This window comes from Saccopteryx leptura, chromosome 2 (assembly GCF_036850995.1).
Source record: "Saccopteryx leptura isolate mSacLep1 chromosome 2, mSacLep1_pri_phased_curated, whole genome shotgun sequence".
NCBI classification, from domain to species: domain Eukaryota; kingdom Metazoa; phylum Chordata; class Mammalia; order Chiroptera; family Emballonuridae; genus Saccopteryx; species Saccopteryx leptura.
In genome coordinates, this window is record NC_089504.1 from 63649456 (window position 1) to 63671036 (window position 21581).

The 21581-nt window shown below is 37.9% G+C and overlaps 1 protein-coding gene across 3 annotated transcripts in view; it reads right to left on the reverse strand.

The window, feature by feature from the left end:
• The window catches only part of GLIS3 (GLIS family zinc finger 3), a 521995-nt gene that overhangs the window by 315219 nt on the left and 185195 nt on the right, over positions 1 to 21581 (reverse strand). For all 3 annotated transcript variants that reach the window (XM_066368078.1, XM_066368077.1, XM_066368079.1), the window contains one exon: positions 12658 to 13777. In XM_066368078.1, the coding sequence (XP_066224175.1) occupies positions 12658 to 13777 (1120 nt within the window). The remainder of the gene's footprint in view (positions 1 to 12657; positions 13778 to 21581) is intronic.

Here is a 21581-nt window from a genome sequence, read left to right on the forward strand (position 1 = left end):
CCCAAGTTATTATTGATATATACTCACAAGGAGAAAGCTGTATTAGAACATGAATAAGCAATAAGCCTTTATCATACTAAGCCACTGAGACTTGAGCTATCTATTACAGAAGGTGGATTATTTTAAAATTTCCAAAAATGATTCCTTGTTATCATTTGTCTTTTTGAATATTATATTATTGCCTAAGAGTATCTCTCATTTCATTCTTAAGCAGAGTGATTTCAAAGATCTTCAAGAGCAATGGAAAATATTAATTTGCTTTCAGATCAATAAAACACAGATTATCTTTAAAAAATGTCTCCTATCACCCTGGCCAACTGACTCATTGGTAGAGTGTCAGCCCAGTGTGTGGAAGTCCCAGGTTCAATTCCAGGCCAGGGCACACAAGAGAGGTGCCCATCTGCTTCTCCACCCTTCCCCCTCTCCTTTCTCTCTATCTCTCTTCCCCCCACCCCCTGCAGCCAAGGCTCCATTGGAGCAAAGTTGGCCTGAGCGCTGAGGATGGCTCCATGGCCTCTGTCTCAGGTGCTGGAATGGCTCTGGTTGCAACAGAGCAATGCCCCATATAGGCAGAGCATCACCCCCTAGTGGGCTTGCTGGATGGATCCCAATGGGGCGCATGCAGGAGTCTGTCTCTCTGCCTCCCTGCTTCTCACTTCAGAAAAATACAAAAAAAAAATCCACTATCAATTTCAAAGTTGTTGAAGGGAACAAACTGTCTTTCTTTCCTATAAGAAAAAATATTTTATATACTATTTTTAACTTTTTATTATAGAAAATTTTAAATAGTCACAGAAATAAAAACAAATGAATAATGAACCTTGTTGTATTCTCATCACTAATTCCAAGTATGTGTGTATACTTGGAATTAATGATTTATAGCCATATACATATTGATAGGCAGGTAGGTAGGTAGATATGCATGCATATATATTTGGGGGTCTACTCTATGTTAATACAATCATTGGGGAAGATACTGTGGGAGGACTCAAAGGTGAATAATAATCTTTGAATATAGTAGAAGGAACACAGTATGAATTTCAACCTACACAAATTACTTTACTCTGAGGGCTATAGTGAGGATTAAAGTAATCCAGTAGCTCAGATTCTGTAAATTACTTTCTTTGCCCTCCTTTTTCCCTGAAGGAGTTTTCATTCTAAGAGAAGTTTAATAGTTCTTTCCTAGTAAAAATGTAGCTATCCCTGGGAGGGCAAGAGCACTGAATCTTTTCTCAATCATTCACCATCTATATGTATGAATGTTATCTCTGCAGAAGTTCTTTCCACAAAACAAGCCTTGAATAGGTGGAGAGAAAAATAAGAAATAAAGCGAAGGACCCTGAGGCAGCATAAATTGTGAGGAAACAAGACAGTAGGAGTTACTACAAATACAATGGGAGACAAATTTCTACTTCAGAATGTTGTTTAAAGTGGGGTCCCTCATTTTCCCTTCACAACAGCTGCTCCCTTACCAACAAATCCATTCTCTTGGCTAACAAAGCACCATTTAGATTTGATCCCTTCACACTAGAAATTGTGACTGGGAGTGGCAGAAGGGAGTGACAAAAGAGAGTTTAGTAGTAGCGATATTTATCACCAAAGAATGGGCTTACCAGGACCAATATCCAAACTCCAACTTAGAAATTAAATCACTCTTAAATAATCATTCCAAAACACAGAAAAATAATTATTCTGGAGAGCCATGCCTGAGACGCTGCATTGTAAATTTTATGAACAAGCCAATCAGATGGCCTATCTGGAACACAGTGAACATCTATGTCCAGAGGTTGGCTCTAGACTGTGCTCTCTGGCACACAGGCAAACAGTCTGACCTTGGGAGGTTCAAACTCCAGGTGAAGTGAGTGATGCTAGAGCAGAAAGCTCAAGTAACAAAAGAAGAGTCTCTCTCTCACTCTGCCTTCTCCAGTCTAGAGAGATTGAATCACGGGTAATGAGCGCCATTTTGATGAGAACTGTCTTAATATGCACTTTTCTATCCATCTCAAATATTAGCTCTATTCTGTATTAATTCAGTCTGAGAAGAAAAAATTGCAAAGTAAATCTTAGCAGTGAAGGGTGGGGGAGGAAATCTCAAAAAGGGCTTGACAGGCTCAGCATAATGAGTGCCCGTCCAACCCTTTAACAGTACCTCACTCTTTACCGATTAGAAAAGGAAATCTTTAACTAATGGAAGGCTACTCGTACAGGATAATGTATGTAGCCTCTGTCCACATCTTAATCTTTTGACATAATTGATCAAATAGCTTTGATCTCTAGTCTTCCTTGGTCTCTTGGCATAAGAAAAATTTCTGTTATATGATGACTGCCAAGAGATACATTTTAATGAAGAGTTAAACTATAAACTTTAAGAGACAATAGAGATGGTTTGGAGGAAATCAAAGTTTCACTTCACATGCACTAAAGCACACCCAGTGATGCTAGCTCCTGAAATTATTTTTTGGATTCACCAGATTTGCATTTGTATTAATTAGGTGTGTGATTCTTTCTAATTTTGAAAAAAAAATGTATCCATATTTGATATAAAGGTCCTCTGTGATTTGTCCAAGATAAATTTCCAGTCTCACTTCCCATTCCTACCTAGTCTGGGATCGTCAACTACTTGGGACTTGTTTCTTTCCCTGGGCTCTTTCACACTGCTGTGCTATCATATAGTGTAGTGTATCCACTTGAATGGCCTCCTGCCCTTTTCTGTAGAATTACTCTCTCGTTTCAAGATGCAGTCACCTCCTCTAAGGAGCCTGCCTAGACTCTCTAGACATTGTTAAAAGTTTCTTCTTTTGTTTTCCTATTAAGACAATTTGTATAGATCGCTATCACAGTCCTTGTTTCATTACTGTGTAAATAGCTATTTTCATAGCAGTCATCCCTGGAAGTTTTTGTGTTCCTCAAGGGAATGCTTCATTTATGTCCACCCTTCCAGGACAGGGCATAGAATGTGGTCTGTACTCAGTGACCAAGTGAATGAATAAACACACACTGACTGGGTGGGCACATCAGTACATATACTATTTGGGTAGGACAACTACACATTCTAGTTTTCCCCTGACATGTCTGGTTTACACACTAATATTTAGTAAAAGAAACTGCTTTTACTCTCAAAAGTGTCCTGATTTGAAGAATACGGTCACCCTAAGTTTGAAGCACAGTGTCCCTACCTGCCCAGAATCCAGTCATCTCATTTTCTAATTTCTCAACAACTTTCTTTTTGGAATTTTTCAGTTAAATTTTAAATATATTGTGTTACTATGGATTCAAGTGTCCCACTCAATATAACACCCTCACCTCCCAACAACGTGCCCCCATTACACCCCTTTTGCTTCTCTCCCACTGACTCCCTCCCCTCTTCCCTCTGGGATTTGCTATCCTGTTTTCTGCATCTCTGTGTTATATATCTATAATATCTATATCTATATATATATTTATTTATTATATATGTAGAATATAACATATATATAAATAATTTCACTAATCCCTTCACTTTCTCTCATCCTGTCCCCTCATCCCTCTTCCCTCTGACAGCTGTCCCTCTGCTCCCTGTGACCCAACCTCTGCCTCTATTCCATTCCTCAGTTCATTTTATTCATTAGATTCCACATATAAGTGAGATCATATGATACTGTCTTTCTCTGACTGGCTTATTTCACTTAGCATAATAATTGACAGGCCCATTCATGCCATTGCAAAAGGTAAGATTTCCTTCTTTTTCATGGCCATGTAGTATTCCATTGTGTATATGTACCACAGCTTTTTTATCCACTCATTCACTGATGGACACCTGAGCTATTTCCAGATCTTGGCTATCAGAGTGCTGCAATGAACATGGGGGTGCATATCTCAACAACTTTCAAATTTTTTCAATTCTTAAAAATTCTCCTTCAAAAGAATTAGTCATTCTCCTTACTCAAGTACAGTATAGATGACCCAAATAAATAAACAAATAAATAAACAAACAAATAAATACTGTTCTGCAAAGTAAGAACACACAGGTTTCACGCCACTTTCTCACCAAATTCCTATCTACACCAACCTCTTAGATGAGTGATGATGACACATATTAGACCAACTCATCTTTCCTCAGGATAAAGGCTGCCCAGAGTCCAAACAGATAAAAAATCAAACCTGCCTGCCTGCACCCAGGTTCTGTGTTTGCCAGTCACACATCCACTGCCCAGGATTACAACATCCTCTGTCTACTTGATTATCTAGAAGCCCTGACTCAGTAATGATAGTAAAAACTAATAATACATCTGCTCAGAAAAAAAAAATTAACTTCTCTTTACTACATCATTCTACCCAAAGCTTGAAGAAAACACTTCTGAAAGATCAAAGAGAATCAGACTACCTCCTTTTTGGAAAAATAAATGTGTTCGGTCTTGCACTCTACACACTCAAATTCTATCTGAGCTCAAAGATGTCAACACAACCACTCAAAATACAAGTAATCAAGAAATATTTCAAAGGTCACAAAAGACATTTCCAATAAATTGCCAAACTAATTTTCCATACTGGTGCCATATAAATGAAAAAAAGGAGGGGGAAAAAAAAAGGCATTTTAAAATCTGCATAAGAATAAACCTCTAAAGGTTTGAAATGCATTCCCTTACTCAAATCATTTATGAAAAGATCTACATAATTCTTTCTAATTTTAAAAACATTATTCCAGGGCATGGAAATTAGAGAAAAACCACAAAACAAATATGAACTAAAAGGAACATTAACTGTCATGTAGTTAATGATTTTGCTAATGAGGATAAAGCCTCAAATATTTAACCTCTTAAGGTTTTCTCATTATCTATTGGTTTTCATTAATCCTCAAATCGTAGGGCAAAGAAATGTAAACCACGATTTGCTATAAAATGTTTACCCAAATATGCTACAAATTTATTTTCATGACAAAGTTCATGACACGCCCAGTCCCCAGGTAATATGGATTAAATGTCTTCTAAAGGAAAATAAAATTAAACCACTCCAAATTAAAGGTCTCTAAATTGTGTTTTGAGATATGAAATCCAATTTGACAGATGCCTATAGACTGTGGTTAATGCCCCTTCTGATATAAATTTCTATGGTTTTGCTTTTACCTATAAGAGGTTTGTAAGTTATGGTAACATATCTGTACAGTATGTTGAACATGTATATACACAGACAAATATAACGTTATCTCTTTCTTATGTAAAATCTTTGGGGGAAAGAGTCTTGCAATTTAGTTTTATTTTTTTGATTATTGACTTTGTCTTAAATATATTATATTTGACACTGATGCCTTGTGGATACGTTTTGGAAGCTACACTCTCTCTGATCTTTACCAGATGTTTCACTGGTGGTGTTTCAGCCTCAAGAGACAAAGAGGATATTAATGATAATTTTATTTATTTAATCAAATCAGGAAGATTTGATAAAAAGGAAAACTAAATATTTTTGTAACTTACTAATGCTTCAGAAATATCCATAGCAGCAAAACTGTTTTGAAGATCATTTTATATTAAAAGTAGAAAGGCTGCTTTGTATTTGAAAGAGAGAACACTATCTTACCTTTAAAAATGGGAATGATGTGACAGATTTGTCAGTTCCACTTTTAACTCAGGGAGGCAAGGAGGTGGTGATGACAGATATTGCTCAGCACAGTCTCATCCCAACCTTTGACTATTAATTGTCGAAAAAGTGTACTCTGAATATGAAATTCAACTCCGTTGAAAGCCTTCTGCCACTACCAGAATCACTCTCTTATCTTATCTCATGTCCCTGAATTTGATTCCAAGAGAACACAAAATTACTCTAATCGCTGTGAGGACACTGATGATAATGAATGTGTACTCTCTCCTAAACGCAGCCTCCCTACACCTTAACTGAAATGACAAGGTAGTCTCTTTCATTTATCTGGAACGTTCAATGTCAGGACAGGAAAGCTTTTAGAGCACTGGCTCTCACCCTTGGCTGTCCATTAGAATCACCTGGGAAGCTGTACCCACACCGACTGCATTACAGACTCCGGGTAGGAGTCAGGTGTGCATACTGTATAAAGCTCTGTGAGGGATTCCAATGTCATTCAAGGACCACTGCCCAGGAGGCAATAAGTAGTCAAAACCAAAAACCTTACTAGTCTTAGAAAAATCACTTAGTATCTCTAGGCTTTGTCCCCCTCATCTGAAAAAAAATGTATGTGTTTGATGTTCTTATAGTTTTAAACAAAAATATATATTTATAGTTATGAAATATTTCAACACAGGCAGCAAGGCATGAAAATATTATAAGGTGCCTGTGACCCCTATGTTACCACTACCGAGTTAAAAAGAAATTAGTACTTTGCTGTATTTGTTTCAGTTCTCTCTTTTTTGAAGGAAAAAAGATAAAGCAAAATTTCCTATATTACATTTCTTCCTATTTCTTTGCACTCTAGAACAGCAATTTTCAACGTTTTTCATCTCATGGCACACATTAATCGCTAAAACTCTGCAGCACACCAAAAAAATATATTATATTTTTTGCCTAACAAAAAAAAAATAGGTATAATTTTGATTTATAGCAGACTGCTATTGTTGTGTGGGCTGCTGTCATTTTTTATTTTACAATCTAAAGTAAAAGAGGTAAGTGCCCCTTACTAAATAGGTACTGCATATTTTAAAAATTCTTTCATCACCATTTATGATGTATTTTAGAATTGCAGACTTGAAATCTATATAATTTTATTGACCAATGTCACCCCAATAAAGTCAATAAAAAAGCAAAAAAAAGCAAAATAAAATAAATAAAATAAAAATTCTTGCAACATACCCGTTAAAAATTGCTGCTCTAAAAGTATCTACTATCTTACGGTTGCTGATTACCCTGAACACACAATTTTATTGTTTAAGCAAGTAATTATGTACCTACAACAACTATAATAATATTGCTTAGTGTGTGTTTAAAGATACATAAACTGTATTACACTGTATTTATCCTTTTGTATTTAATTTTTATTCAACATTGTTTTTTGAGATTTATCCATATTAATATCTATCTATCTATATAGAAGTTCATATCTAGTTCATTAATTTTAAAATCCCTCATATTATTTCATTAGGAATAAACCACAGTTTATTTATTTACATTAACTATGGACACTTAGGTCATATATAGCTTTTGAAAACAGAGGCACAACAAATTCCTTTTTGTGTGTTTTCCTGCCACCATATGCAGGAGTTTCTCAAGGGGAGGTAGACACTTCAACATGGGTTTATTAGATATGCTCATCTTCATCTTTACTATATAGGCCCCAATTTTTTTTCCAAAGTGATTATACCAATTTATACTTTCCAGCCATATTAAAGTATTCCCCATTCTCCATATCCTCATTAATACTTGAAAATATGAGAAATTATTAACTGTGTTAAAATGAAGGTAGTAGAGTGGTAACTAAGAGTTATGCTTAGATGATATTTTCCTAAGGTCTCCTCTAGTCATATTATTGCGGTCACCACATCAATACCGAGTCTTATCAAAATAACAAAATAAAGGATGTGGAATAAAACCTTCTTCCAGAGTTTATACTGAATTTACTTTTCCTCAAGAAATGTCTTTCATGGCTAATGCTGGCCCATGAACCCATAAATCAGTCCATTAAAGTGGAATGGGGACATGGCCCTAGCTCTGTATTTATTTTCTTGTACTCATAATCCAATGTTACTTAAAAAGCAAACTGCCCAGTATTCAAGCCAAAGCAAATACTCTGGATTTTGCCAGGCAAAATGCCTGTGGAGAAATGAGTCAATTCATACAAAATTCAAAGCTGTCTTTGGTCAGTGACATTTTCGTGAAAATCTGTGGGTGGGTAAAAGTTTTGCAAAATTTCTTTTTGCTATTGGACAAAATTCATCTAGGAAAAATAAGCAAAGTTTAAGTGGCGACCCACATTCCCCCTAATTCCCTTATTAACACTCCCTAACCTCCCAGCACAACTGCTTTCTATTGTGCATGAAGGAAGCCATCAATGTTTTCTAATCCTAGCAGCAGGATTCTATCCCTCTGCTTACTCTGTTCCAATCAGATAGTCTTTCTTTCGAGATGCACTGGCAGATTGAGCAAGCTTCAGCTCATTCAGAATACACCTTCCTGGGAATACTACCCAGGCATTGCACACTCTTCGCCTCAATAGCAAAACGACCTACATACAGTAAAAACATTCTTGGCATACGCTCTGTTGGAACCATTACTATGGATACAGTTAGGGAAGGTTAGTGTACATCTATAGTTTTGGGTTACGTTTTTAGGAACATGAAACAGGGGCTAAGGAAAGAAATTCAAAGACTCCAAGACTTGTTCTGGCTTGCAAATTTGAAACCTTATCATCTCAGGAAAATGTAATAGAATTCAGTACCATTATACCCAGAAATGTTCAAAAGTTTTGTTAATTCTGCTATTCATCAGTGTTGGGGTTTATCTAAGTTCAGGAAGGTCTAAAAAGAATGATTTTGTACCTAGAAATTACTTCAGTTAGTACACAGCAGTGAATGGACTCAGATATATATATGGCTTATAGTTTTAGTATACACTTATTTTTTTTTTAATGAAAACAAAAGCCAGACAAATGCAAGCTGTTCAGGCAAATAAACTCAAATCTTTTTGTCATATTTGATATTATAATCTTCTATGTAAGTTTTTTAATTAAAGTTATTTCTATATGCTTTCTGTTTGTCTGATTTGATTAAATGCCGCCTATTCATGGCACAAAACTTTCTTAAGCCAAAATAAACAAACATTAAGAAACACATTTTTACTTTGTAATGTAAGAAAAAAAGAAGAAAAAGCAAACTCTATTCCATACATAGGTGTTGATTTTCTTATTTTTCAAATATTTTCTTCCTAAAACTCACATTAGCCTAAAGAAATTTAATGACACTGGCCCTGTTATTTTTTGCCATATGTATCACACACAGCAAGAGTATTTACAATAATGAAGTGGTTGACACATATTTATTGTCTAAGTATAATTTGGGACACAATTATAATATGTAGTTTATCGATTAATTCTGTACACCTTGCCATCTCTTAGCCTACCTGATCTTTCTTAAATTAAATATATAGCCTGACCAGGCAGTGGCGCAGTGGATAGAGCGTCGGACTGGGATGCAGAGGACCCAGGTTCGAGACCCCGAGGTTGCCAGCTTGAGCACAGGCTCATCTGGTTTGAGCAAAAAGCTCACCGGCTTGGAGCCAAGGTCAATGGCTCGTGCAAGGGGTTACTTGGTCTGCTGAAGGCCCGCGGTCAAGGCACATATGAAAAAACAATCAATGAACAACTAAGGTGTCGCAACGAAAAACTAATGATTGATGCTTCTCATCTCTCTCTGTTCCTGTCTGTCCGTCCCTATCTATCCCTCTTTCTGACTCTCTGTCTCTGTAAAAAAATTAATTAATTATATATATATATATATATGTATATATATATATATATATATATATATATATATCCCTTTGGGGTCAAACTCCATAGTCTCAAGTTATCCTCAGCCATCTGGTTCTGCTACAGGGTCGTTAGACATGGAAATAAGATGATGTTAATCTCAGTTTATGATTTACTGAGGTCTGCCTGTCTGCCTAACAGGGCCTTTCCTTCTCAAGGCCTTTCCATTGGCTAAGAAGATCTCTAATCAAGGCCAGGCCTGAAAAGAGAGCACCTGGTTTGGCTTTCCACAAATGCAAGAACAATGAGATTTACAGAAGGATGGAGTTATACAGGTGGGAAAGAGAAAAAAAAATTCTCTTCTTCCAGTAAGTTAACAAAATAATATATTAACAATACAACTCCAGTTCTGCCATCTAGAATCTTAAGTGATCTGAAACCCAGAATTCAAAGTAATGCTGAGGGGTTACAGCCAGAGTTTCTGAGAATGCGTTCTCCCATGCATGGAGTGGAATTCGGCATCAAGGAAGGATACCAGTGGTAGCCTATTACTGTAAGCAAGCTATCACTGAGTAGCCCTTTCATACACCATTTTTCTACCATGAGTTCCAGAAGTTCATTATGCTGTTTGTATCCATGGTCACCAAGCATTACTGGGTCATCACATCTTTCTTGGGTCAATAAGCTAAGTGAGTGAAAATGATGACTAACTCTTAACTATGGTCCGCAGAAAATTTATAACAGTTGAACAAAGTGGCCTGGGTCTTATAATTTAAAATGCTCCTAGTGTTTGCAGCATGTGACACAGCCAGAAAAGCCCAAAGATCACTTCATGTCTCCAAAAGAGGAATGTAGTCATTTTACTTGGCGAGGATCTTGAGCTTTGAATCAACTACCATCAGATTTCAAAGTAGTAGAAGGTGCAATGTTTCAGTTTTATCAGGTCTTTGTGTCTGCATTCCAAATGTGTAAAGACTGGTTTTACAAAAGGCAGAAGAATGCATCTTTTTCAGATGTGTACTCACATTAAGCACAATGTCTTCTATCAGTAGACTACAACTTGAGAAGACTGCTAAACTATCATAGCAAAATTATTTGTTGCCAGCTAGCTAAAGCCCTACACATTAAAGACATGTAGCAACATAACAGTATTAGAAGACATAATGTTCATGATATTTATGTGTTATATGAAAATGGATGTTTTCCTGCTAAAAATACAAGTATCCCCAAGACTAGAACTCTTACTCCAAGCAGTCAGCTCCTAAGAAATCCTGTTTTGTATAAATACATTGCACTATAACATGTATAAGTAAATGCTTTGTGGTTCTAAATTTGATATGGAATTAGAAGTATGAAGTGGGCAGACTAGGGGAGAGAGAAATCACCTTCCATACCCATCCTGAACAATACAGTGAAAAGCTATGCAGAGCCCTGCAAGCATTCACCACCCAGCTTATTCTTTTACTGAAGAATTTCTATTTTTAATAGTCATCATGCACTTTAGCAAAAGTCAACCTGTTATATGCCTTTGCAAAATCTAAGAACAGTGGGAAAATGGGGAGATCCTATTACACAAAAATTAATTTTGCAATGCAAAAATATTTTTTTGGATAATTTAAGCCTTTATGTTCTTTTTCAGTAAAGCCAAATCCAGCAAACTATTTTCAGCCAGGATTAGTCATAACTAAAAGGTTGGGCTGTTTTCGCTCAGAGACTGAATGTCTTTCCTGCCTGCAATAGGCCTGAGTGTTCAGTGTTCCAAAAAGAGTAAATGGAATTGCCTTCAATTGCTTGTCTTTTTCTGGCATTTTTAATGCAGAACCCTACTGACAGGGTAAGGTTTTGCTGCCTGGAATGTAATTATTCTTTTCACTCATATAACCTGCATTCTCACAATGTATCAGCTTCAAGTTCTCCTTAAGAAAAATCACATCATGGGGCATAATGTAACGACAAGAAATGCAATTCTCTCATTCTGCCAGAAACTCTTAAAACTCTTTCAAAAATATCTAGTGGATAGTGAAAAAGAGCTTCTGTTTGGTTTGCTTTTACTGGAATCAGACAGTTTGACCAATCTATAATCAATGGTCCAGATTCTTTATCATTAAGACCTGCAATAGAAAGGAGAATTCTGTCTGGAGAAAGGAGAATGCCAATCTAAATAAGTTCTTCTCAAAACGATTTATATATTTCACACATTTAGGAACCTGTAGCATATTAAATATCCAGGGAGTACCTACAACTCTCAAGTCTTCACTTTAAAAGAAATAACCCTTTCCACCTAAACTCATAAAACACATGCTCTTCTTCCAAGAACTAAGTGAGCTGAGATTGTGCAAAGCTACCCTGTCATCCCAAGGGTGATGTCCTGCTTATAAACACTGAGGGTTTCTATTAGGTGTAAAATGATTGTGAAATCATTTAAGAGTCATATTAATAAAAAAATTGGTCAATTTTGCCAAGAAATGGAGATAGTTCCAGTATTGATATTGTGAAAGGGGGAAGCAGAGTAAAAAGAGACACTGTGTCCACTACCTTCAACACCAAAGGGACATTCCTCTCTTGGTTCTTTCTCCTATATCTTTCCACAAAATTCTCTCTCCTTAAAATTCAGTGAGATCCTGTGAGACTCTGCCCCTGGGGTGTCCCCTGGGTGTTTTATGCTGGCTATAAATCATTAACTAGCCTCACAGCCCTGGAGTGTGCACTGTGCAGGCAGGCAAGAGGGTGCATGCAGCAACATTTTTACCAGCCAAGTTGCTAAATGTGAGTTCCTTTCCAAATATCAGAGCCATCCCTCCCCCACCCTCAATATGGCTTGGTTATTAGAGAAAACCAAAAATCACTGTATATTTGCTCTGGAAAAGACATAAAGCAGCTGGTATGTTCCTCTGCCCTGCACATTTCAGTAGCTTCAAGTTGTGTGGGGAAGGCATCTGTTTTCCAAGATCAACAACCTCCTCCCCCCACCCACCCCCACCCACCCCCACCCCTGCTACACACACACACACACACACACACACACACACAGGATCATTTACATTTGCAGAAGAGAATCAAGAAGTGAAGGGGCACCCAGCAGCTAATAATTAAAGAAACCTTTAGACTCCTCGACTAAAGAGGAGTCAAATCTCAGGGATGCCTAGACCCCCACACGTTACCCAAATTCCACAGAAGAGGAAAATGTCCCCTAATATGTGGGCCAACTTTGAAAAAACGCACTTTCAATGGTCTCCCAAGGTCTTTGGAAAACTCACCGTACACTTGTTGGGCTTCTCTCCGGAATGGACTCTCATGTGGATCAGCAGTTTATAGCGGGCGTTGAATGGCTTGTACCTTCGAGGACAACCTGCCCAGAAACAAGTAAAGTCTTCCCCTTTGCGCTGGTCTATGTGAACCTTCTCGATGTGCCGCACAAGTTCCTCCTGCTGGTCATACAAGGCGCTGCAGTCGATCCAGCGACAGCAGTGCTTACCCCCGAGGTCGTCCATCTCCCCGTCCTCCTCCAGTGCGTTCTGGGGCAGGGCCAGAGTCTGGGTGTGGGAGACCAGTTCTTGGTGGTGCAGATGAGGGTGGGCATGGTACGGGGGTGGGGGGCCTTGAGGCGGTGGTGGCAGAGGAGGCAGAGGAGGTTCGTGGGGCAGGTCCAGAGCCCCACTGGGGAAATCATCCACGCGCTCCGTCTTCAGCAGGCTGGCCGGCTGGCCATTGGAGCCTGACAGGCCGTGCTGCACCACCATGTTGTTGACCACACCGTGCTGGTGGCTGCCGTGCTCCAGCTGCTGCATGCGCTCGTATTCCAGTGTGCTGTCCTCAGCGTAGACTGGGAGCGCCAGGCCTCCACTGGCCACCCGCACACCCTTCTGGTTACTAGGCACTGAGCATGACTGGGGGATGCAGCTACCGCGCACTCCCAGGAAATGCCCATAAACCTCGGGCTGCGGGGATATGTTGGCTGGGGAAGCCCTCGATCCGTTGATGTAGGCGACCAAGGATGTGGGAGAGGTGCGAATGATGGTATTGAAATCTATCCCAATGCCATCGGACAATGGGGACAAGGACAGTGCTCTCTTCTTGGAACGGGCCGTGTGAGACCTGGTTGAAGAGTGTCGGGGGCTGGAGTAAGGAGAGTGGCTATTTTCCATTCCAAAAAGGTAGGATGGCAATGAGTTAGAGACACTATTGCTGGACATGGCTGTCCCAGGAGGAAGGCTAAGGAGGTCCCCTAGATCAATGCCATTTTGAGAGCTGTAATTGGAGGAGAGTGAAGGGAGAGCCCTGTATCCGTGAGACCACTCTTGTTTCACACTGAAAGCAGATGGACTTTCTGTCAGACTTAAAGTCGTGGACGCCAAAGACTCTCGTGAAATAAGGGACCTGAAACAGCAGCCAGAAGGGAAGAAAAAAACAAAAAAGACAAACATTTTAGCAGAATACAGATTGCTTAAGAGCTAAAAGAACACTGCATTGACAATCCTTTAAGTATTTCCCCTAATTAACATTCTCAGCTAAACACACATTCTTTGGCTAAGATAACACCAAAGCTTTTAGTTTCAGGTAAATAACATTTGACCAAGAACAATAAAGGCTAATCCTCACTGGACTAATAGAACAAAAGATCTATTGTTATAAATATTTTTAATATTTTAATGATAATAAATAGTCCTCGCTTTATTTTTAACATTTTTAATGTAGGGGGGAAATTAGAGACCTGGGAATAATTATTGATGCTTGTCATGGCAAACCAAAAAAGCAAGTATTTATTAAGCACTTACTGTGTACAACACACTACCAACAGGCATTGCAGGGAATACAAGTCTAAACAAAGTCCCAGTCTTTGAGTAAAATCAACTTAGCGAGGTAAAACATAAACCCATGCTTGATTTGAAAAAAAAGCAAGTCCTTAAGTCAAAGGATCATCCAGGGTACCTAATAATAATTTCTTCACTTTGCAACAATTCCCTCCTGTTCTTCTTACTCTTTTCCAAAACATACCTCACATCACAATATTTACCTGCATATTAAAATGGTTCGTAATATACAGTCTGGCCACTTAAAATTCATTTTGCTTTACATCATTGCCTTAAAAATCACTGAAGAGAAAAGCTTTACCCTTGGATAGAAAATTTGTCACAAAGGCTAGATATAACTCTATATTTCTCAACTCAGACATGGAGTGTGTCAGAAAAACCTGGCTTGTTACTATGTACCTATATTGGCTTTTTACAGAGATCATTTTTCTGACAAAAAAAAATTAACAAAAACAAAACATTATATAAATGTCTGTCTTCCCAGAACAACCCATACTCTACTTCCAGCTGTTAAAACAGCATCCTGTTGTAAAGGAACTGAGGGAGAAGAGAAGCATTCTATTCTTGCTCTTCTTTACAAAATGGAAGCCAGGAACACTGTGTCCTACAAGCATAATAGCCAGAAACTATCTCAGCTTGGAAATGTACAGTATAAGGTGACAGATAACAGCATTATGGATGTGATGTTTCCATTGGGTGAAGTAATGTTTACCAATGACAAACACAGCAAGAATTTGTGTCCAGTTGCCCTTGACACGGATTTTTTCTTGGTCTGCATCCTTATATTCGGGCTAAAGTTCTTTTGCAAGCCCCAAAGTGGTTTCTGAGCCATCTGTTTTTTAATTCCCAATGGACACTTTCAATTATTTTCCCAGCACACCCATAGCGTGTAGCATTCCCTGCAGACTCAGATGAAGGTTCCTGGTAATTGAATGTCAAGGGCCTTTTGGTCCCTTCCCCAGGGAGATCCAGGAGTTACTTCCTGACCCAGGCCAAATCAGTCATTGTGTCATATATGAGGCAAAGAAAACTGACTTTGCTTTACACCCCGAGGTTGAGAAAGTTTATAGAAGTTTCTCAAATGGTACATTTGCCTGGTCACTGTCACTTTGGAGCATTTTGGATTTTTAAGCCATGAACGACAGCCAGGAAGTATTTTATCTAACTGTACGTGCGTGGTACATGTAATTATGTTACTTGGTTTGAGGGCAGCCTATATTGAGACATGTTTATTTGTTCCATTGTGCAGAGCTGGTTCGTACTTTGCTCAAATTATATCTAACTATGGTTCAATTTAAATCTGAGCACAACCCCATGTAGGCATGTTCCTTAACTCTTCAAATATCAGTTTTATAAGACAGGTCTCATATATTTTTCAGAAAGCAAAGTCTAAATTCTACTCACTAAGCACAGAGAACTGTCTTTTCTATCTTAAACAGTGATAAGAACAAAACTTACAACAAATGGCATTTGCCTAGCCATTTGTAAGCTCATCGCTGTGCAATTACCCAGATCTTTTATCTTTCAAAGATCTAACTCACAAACCTTCCCCCAAATACACTAGCTTTTAATAAGAGTCCTCTTTCCAAAGAAAAACTTCCTCAATAAAATTATCTTTCTCAATTAAATTCAAAGCCTTTCCACAGAAGGGATCATTCTTATCTCCCCTATTACCCACGAGCATTAGATACATAGTTTTCATACTTTACTTTCAAAGAATTGTTAGGAATAATCAATATAATGATAACTAACCATCCTTTATAGGTTACACAGCATTTTCCCTCACATCTATTATTTCATTTGATACAGCCTGTGAGGTAAATAAACTGGATTTTTAAAGTAACTTCTATTTAAGGACCAAATTCCTTATAGAAAGACAAAGCAGCATTTAATATGCAGTCACCTAGCTGAATCACATACATCCTCTGTTATTTTCCCCACATCATATCCTACATGTGGTCCATAGTGTTCTGCTTGATTAAAGGACCCGGTATAACAGGCTTATAGTCACACATGCTATGAGTGAAACCCACACTTTCTGTTCTCTTTCTGCAACAATATATTGAATGACTGTGAAAGGTTCCAAAGGACTCTCTCCTGTAACCCCTGCTGCTACACACACCAGGCCTATGGGAAAGACAGTGACACAAAAAGCTGTGTTCTATCACCTTACTGAAAGCAATCTCCATTTCTAAATGTTCATCTGATCCTTACAATATTATTTCTGGTGACTGGTTAATTTGGAGCTATATGTGAAAGAAACATGATTATAGCTCAAACAAAATAAAACCAATGTGGAAAATTCAGAAACTATCAGTAAAACAAGTTAGGGTGGATAGTAAAGCAAGAGTTCAGTAAATCTCATGGGGCTGTAAGAGGAGTGATCGCCAAGCTGAATTGCTTGGTCCAAGGCCAAGCTCAAAAGAAATATAACTTACAGATCATGTATAATTCCTCAAACTGATGCGAGAGAGAGAGAGAGAGAGAGAGAGAGAGAAACACACACACACACACACACACACACACACACACACACACACACACATCTTAGTCCAGTGGTAGTCAACCTAGTCTTACCACCTACTAGTGGGCGTTCCAGCTTTCATGGTAGACAGTAGTGGAGCAACCAAAGTATAAATAAAAAGATAGATTTACTATAGTAAGTTGATTTATAAAGATTTATTCTGCAAAACTCAGCAAAAATCTGACATTAAAGTACTTGGTAAGTAAGTATTATTATATGCTTTAACTTGCTGTAACTCTGCTTTATAAATTTTATAAAGTAAAGTTACTTCCCTACTTTATAAATCAGCATTACTGTGGAACCGGTGGGCAGTTAGAAAATTTTATTACTAACAGAGATACAAAAGTGGGTGGTAGGTATAAAAAGGTTGACTACCTCTGTCCTAGTCTATATGGAAGTTCTTGTCTACATGCCTGGACAAATCCCGGGAAGAATTAGCACTGCAGCTAAACACAGGAGGACTTTATAAAATGTCAGAACTTACAGAGCACCCAGACGCCAATCTCACCCCCTTGGCCTCCAATGAGCTTTGTGGACATAGTCTAACTCAAAAGGAAACCCTAGGAAACTCCATCCCTAGAAACCACTTCAATAATTTCTGGTTTAGGAGAGAAAAATGTGGTGCCTTTTTGGATCTGGAGTGACATTATTAGATTGATAGTTGAACTTTGTAACTGACAAGCTAAGTGACACTAGGCAAAAAGCCTTTTAGACTTTCTATCATAGGTTGGATCCATCATCTATAAAACAGGGTAATACTTTCAGGTAGTTTATAAATAATTTAATCATAAAATATAGAATCACAATGGTTATAAAATCACTATAAAAACAAAACAAATACAAAACCCATGCAAGTAGCATCCACTCTCTTATACTGCCCAACTTTTGCCAGATTTGTATATATATGAAGCGACTGGATGAAGTTATTATATCAGCACCTCAGCCTTGTTACTTTAGGAAAAATATATACAACAGTCTCTGTATTAGAATTTTTGGAATGCCTAAATAAAGAATGGCTCCTGGCCTGACTAGGCAGTGGCACAGCAGATGTAGCATCAGCCTGGATTCTAAGGATCCAGGTTCAAAACCTCGAGGTTGCCAGCTTGAGCATGGGCTCACCAGCTTGAGCGCAGGGTGGCTGGCTTGAGCGTGAGATCATAAGACACGACCCCATCGTCACTGGCTTGAACTCAAAGGTCACTGGCTTGAGCAAGAAGTCACTGGCTTGGCTGGAGCTCTCCGGTCAAGGCACATATAGAAAAGCAATCAATGAACAGCTAAGGTGCCTCAACAAAGAATTGATGCTTCTCATCTCTCTTCCTTCCTGTCAGTCCCTGTCTGTCTGTCTGTCTGTCTGTCTCTCTATCTCTCTCTCTCATAAAAAAAAAAGAATAGCTCCTGGATTATTAGGAGGGTAAAGTATAGTTTGTATTTCTCATTAAGCAGGGCTAATCAGAAATGGTTGGGATATTAATAAATTAATATATAGCATTAGGGCATGATTCTCATCATTGGATTAATTAGAACTCATCAAAGCTAAGAAAGAGTGCTTTTTTCCAAGATGAGCACTCCAGGGGGAAAAAAGAACAACTTAAAGGAGGTCAAAAGAAGAAATGCAGTCAGTAAATCTATAAAAACTAAACATTTTCAATAATTAAGAGATGCAAATCTTAGAAAATAACATTTTGCACATCAAATTTGCAAAAGTAATAAAAATAATAATCCCTAGTATTTCATAAGATATGGGAAAAAATGAACTCTCAGACTAGGTGAGTTTACAAAAGGGTAAGCCTTTTCTGTAGTGCAGTCTAAGAATGCCTATCAAAAGCCTAAAATTGTACATTTCCAGCAAATTTTACTTCTAAGAATTTATCCTTTCTTTTTTAAGTGAGAGGAGAGGAGAAAGAGGGACAGACTCCCATATACGCCCAGACTGGGATCTACCCAGCAACCCCCATCTGAGGCCGTGTTTGCAGCTGAGCTATTTTTAGCACCTGAGGCAGAGGCTCCACAGAGCCATCCTCAGCACCCGGGGCCAACATGCTCAAATCAATCCATCATGGCTGTGGGAGGGAAAGAGAGAGAGAGAGAGAGAGAAGGAAAGGGGTAGAAAAGCAAATGGTCACTTCTCCTATATGCCCTGATTGGGAATCAAACCCGGGACTTGCACATTCCAGGTCGATGCTCTATCACTGAGCCACCAGCTAGGGCCAGAATTTATTCTAAAAACCAGAGATATGCAACAAAATATTTACAAGATTGACCCAATAAAGTATTACATATAATATTGAAATAAAGGGAAACTAAAAGCCCAGTAATAAAAGAGTGATAAAAATTATAGTTTTATTTATACAATTTTTAAATAAAATAAAATCTTGGGTAGAAAGAAGCCATTGTATAATGCTGAAAACTATTTTCATTGCAAAAGAACGTGTTTATATTAACTGAACAAAATAATTATATTAACTGAACAAAGTGACTATAACACTATGTAGATTATTAGATCAATTTAGTACAAAGGAAAACCTATGCTTATGATGTATGTGTTTGTACAAAGTTAGAAGGAGAAGAATATGTATCAAAACTCCACCCGTGGTTGCCTGTGGGTGGTAGGATTCAAGATGACTATCATTTACTGCTTTGTGCTTTTCCATATTTTCTACATTTTCTACAATGAGTAAGAATTACATAGATAATCAGGAAAAACCAATAAAATTTATAGCTTTCTATAGGTTGGCCATCATTCAGACTAAACAATTCAAAGTTCCTCCCCCCCAACTCCTCCCATGGACAGAACACAAACCTGATTTTCTCTCCATCCTTATATCTAAACACCAATTGCCTTCAAGTTGAACTGTTGCTTCCTATCCTTTCTCTCATCTGATAGAGCACACAAACCAAGAGTTAACAAATAAATGTGAGCTTCCAAATTGCTAAAAGTTTCATACGTCACCAAGTCACTTTCCAACTCCTGTTTCTTTGCCAATCCTGCAAAAAGAATTATTCAATAGGAGGACTCCTAGAGTACTTAGTCAGTCAAAAACATATGTCAGTGCATCTTTAAGATGTTATCTTTTAAGGATATAAAATTATGTTAAGGAATAAAATGTGCCAGAAAACACTAAGATAATAACCCTTCCCTGGTCAATCTATGAAAGAGTACATTAGGTACATAGCTGGAGAAGCATCAGTTTCTCCATTAATTATGACTCTGCCTACAAAGCATGGGCTAGACTTGCCACCTACAGGAACCCGAAGGCTTTCCAATGACACTTACCCCATGAGTACAGGTAATTTTACATGCAACACTCAGAAACTCTGAGGAGTCCCTCAAGGCATAATCATCAATGAGAAAATGACAGCGGCAGCTTCCTATCACAAAAAATCTTGGGTGAAAAATAAGTTTCCATATTATGAAAAAATTGGCATAAAAAATGATCCAGGAACTATGATTTCAGAGTCTCAAATAACAGCCAGGAGCACAGTGCAGAGATACAAAAAAAAAGGAAGGAGGGATAGAAAGAAAAGGAGGAGGAAGGAAAAGAGGATCCCAAAACTGCAAGGCATCTCAGAAGATTGCCAGTCCACCCCGTCACCCCCAAGAAGGGGAAGCAGAGGTCTGGCGAGTCAAATTCCTTTGCAAAATCAGTAACAGCAGAGCCAGGACTAAAAGGAAAAAACTTTGGATTGTGTTTCTCCAAGAATGTAACTTCTAGAAGATGAAATAATTCATTTCAAACATAGAATGAACCTGACACATTGTGAAGCATTTTGTTTTTATGTCCCTCTAATATCAATCTTAAGATATGGATTTTCTGAGGGGGTGGTTTCCCTTTTCCTATCCAATTCTCTCCCAGGGAGCATTATGCAGCATCTATTGACCTAGTTATTCTGGCACCTAATCAGATACTGTGTTGAAATGCTTTGTAATGCATACATGAAAGTATGTCTTCCTAGACACATCATAGAGTCCTGAAATTTATTATTTCAATCTTCATTTTTCTACTATCTCCCTAAACTTAAATTGTTGGACTATGCAGATGTAAGGTACTTAATAGGTACTTGTAGATGAGTGGACAGGAGGATAGATGTTACACAGTGGTGGAATTCAGCTGGTTTGCACCAGCTCATTAGAACCGATACCTAATTTTTTGTTGAGTTCAGTGAACCAGTTGTTAAAATGACACTTGTAATCAGGGTTCTCTCTAAGGTGGGTGCCTGGGCAGCCACTCAATGTGGAAATCACAAATTTACATTCCTTACTCTTTTTTAATGTTCATTTGCACAACACTGTATTCTAAGTGCCTGTAGTGATGTTCATTCTGTCCACAGGTGAAAAAAATGGCAAGTGAGGATGCCAATCAAGAAGCAATATGGAGATATCTTAAATGATAGTTTTATTGTTTTCTGTCAGGTATTAATTATTATTTTTTCATTAATATTTTAAAACTTTTTTCTTATAACAATCTAGTTTTGTGTACCTCTTTTATTGTTCTTATTTAAGTATTAAATGCATGAAATAATAAACCACCTTTTGGTATATTTTTTTATACTTAGAATAGTCATTAGGGCAGAGAACCAGTTGTGAACTTATTTGAACCCCACCACTGATGTTAGATAAAACAGTTGTAAAGCAGTCTAGAGACACTGCAACATCTACACTAAAAAATGAACAAGTAAGACAGATGCACATGGAACATCTCAACTTTAGAGACCGTGACACATGACTTGTTTTACCAGGAATTGACAAATTTACACACTGTTCTTTTTTAGTCACTGAGGTCCCAAAATCTCAAGCTGGGCATTAATTTCACTCACACCACAAGACAGCAGGTATTAAACCATT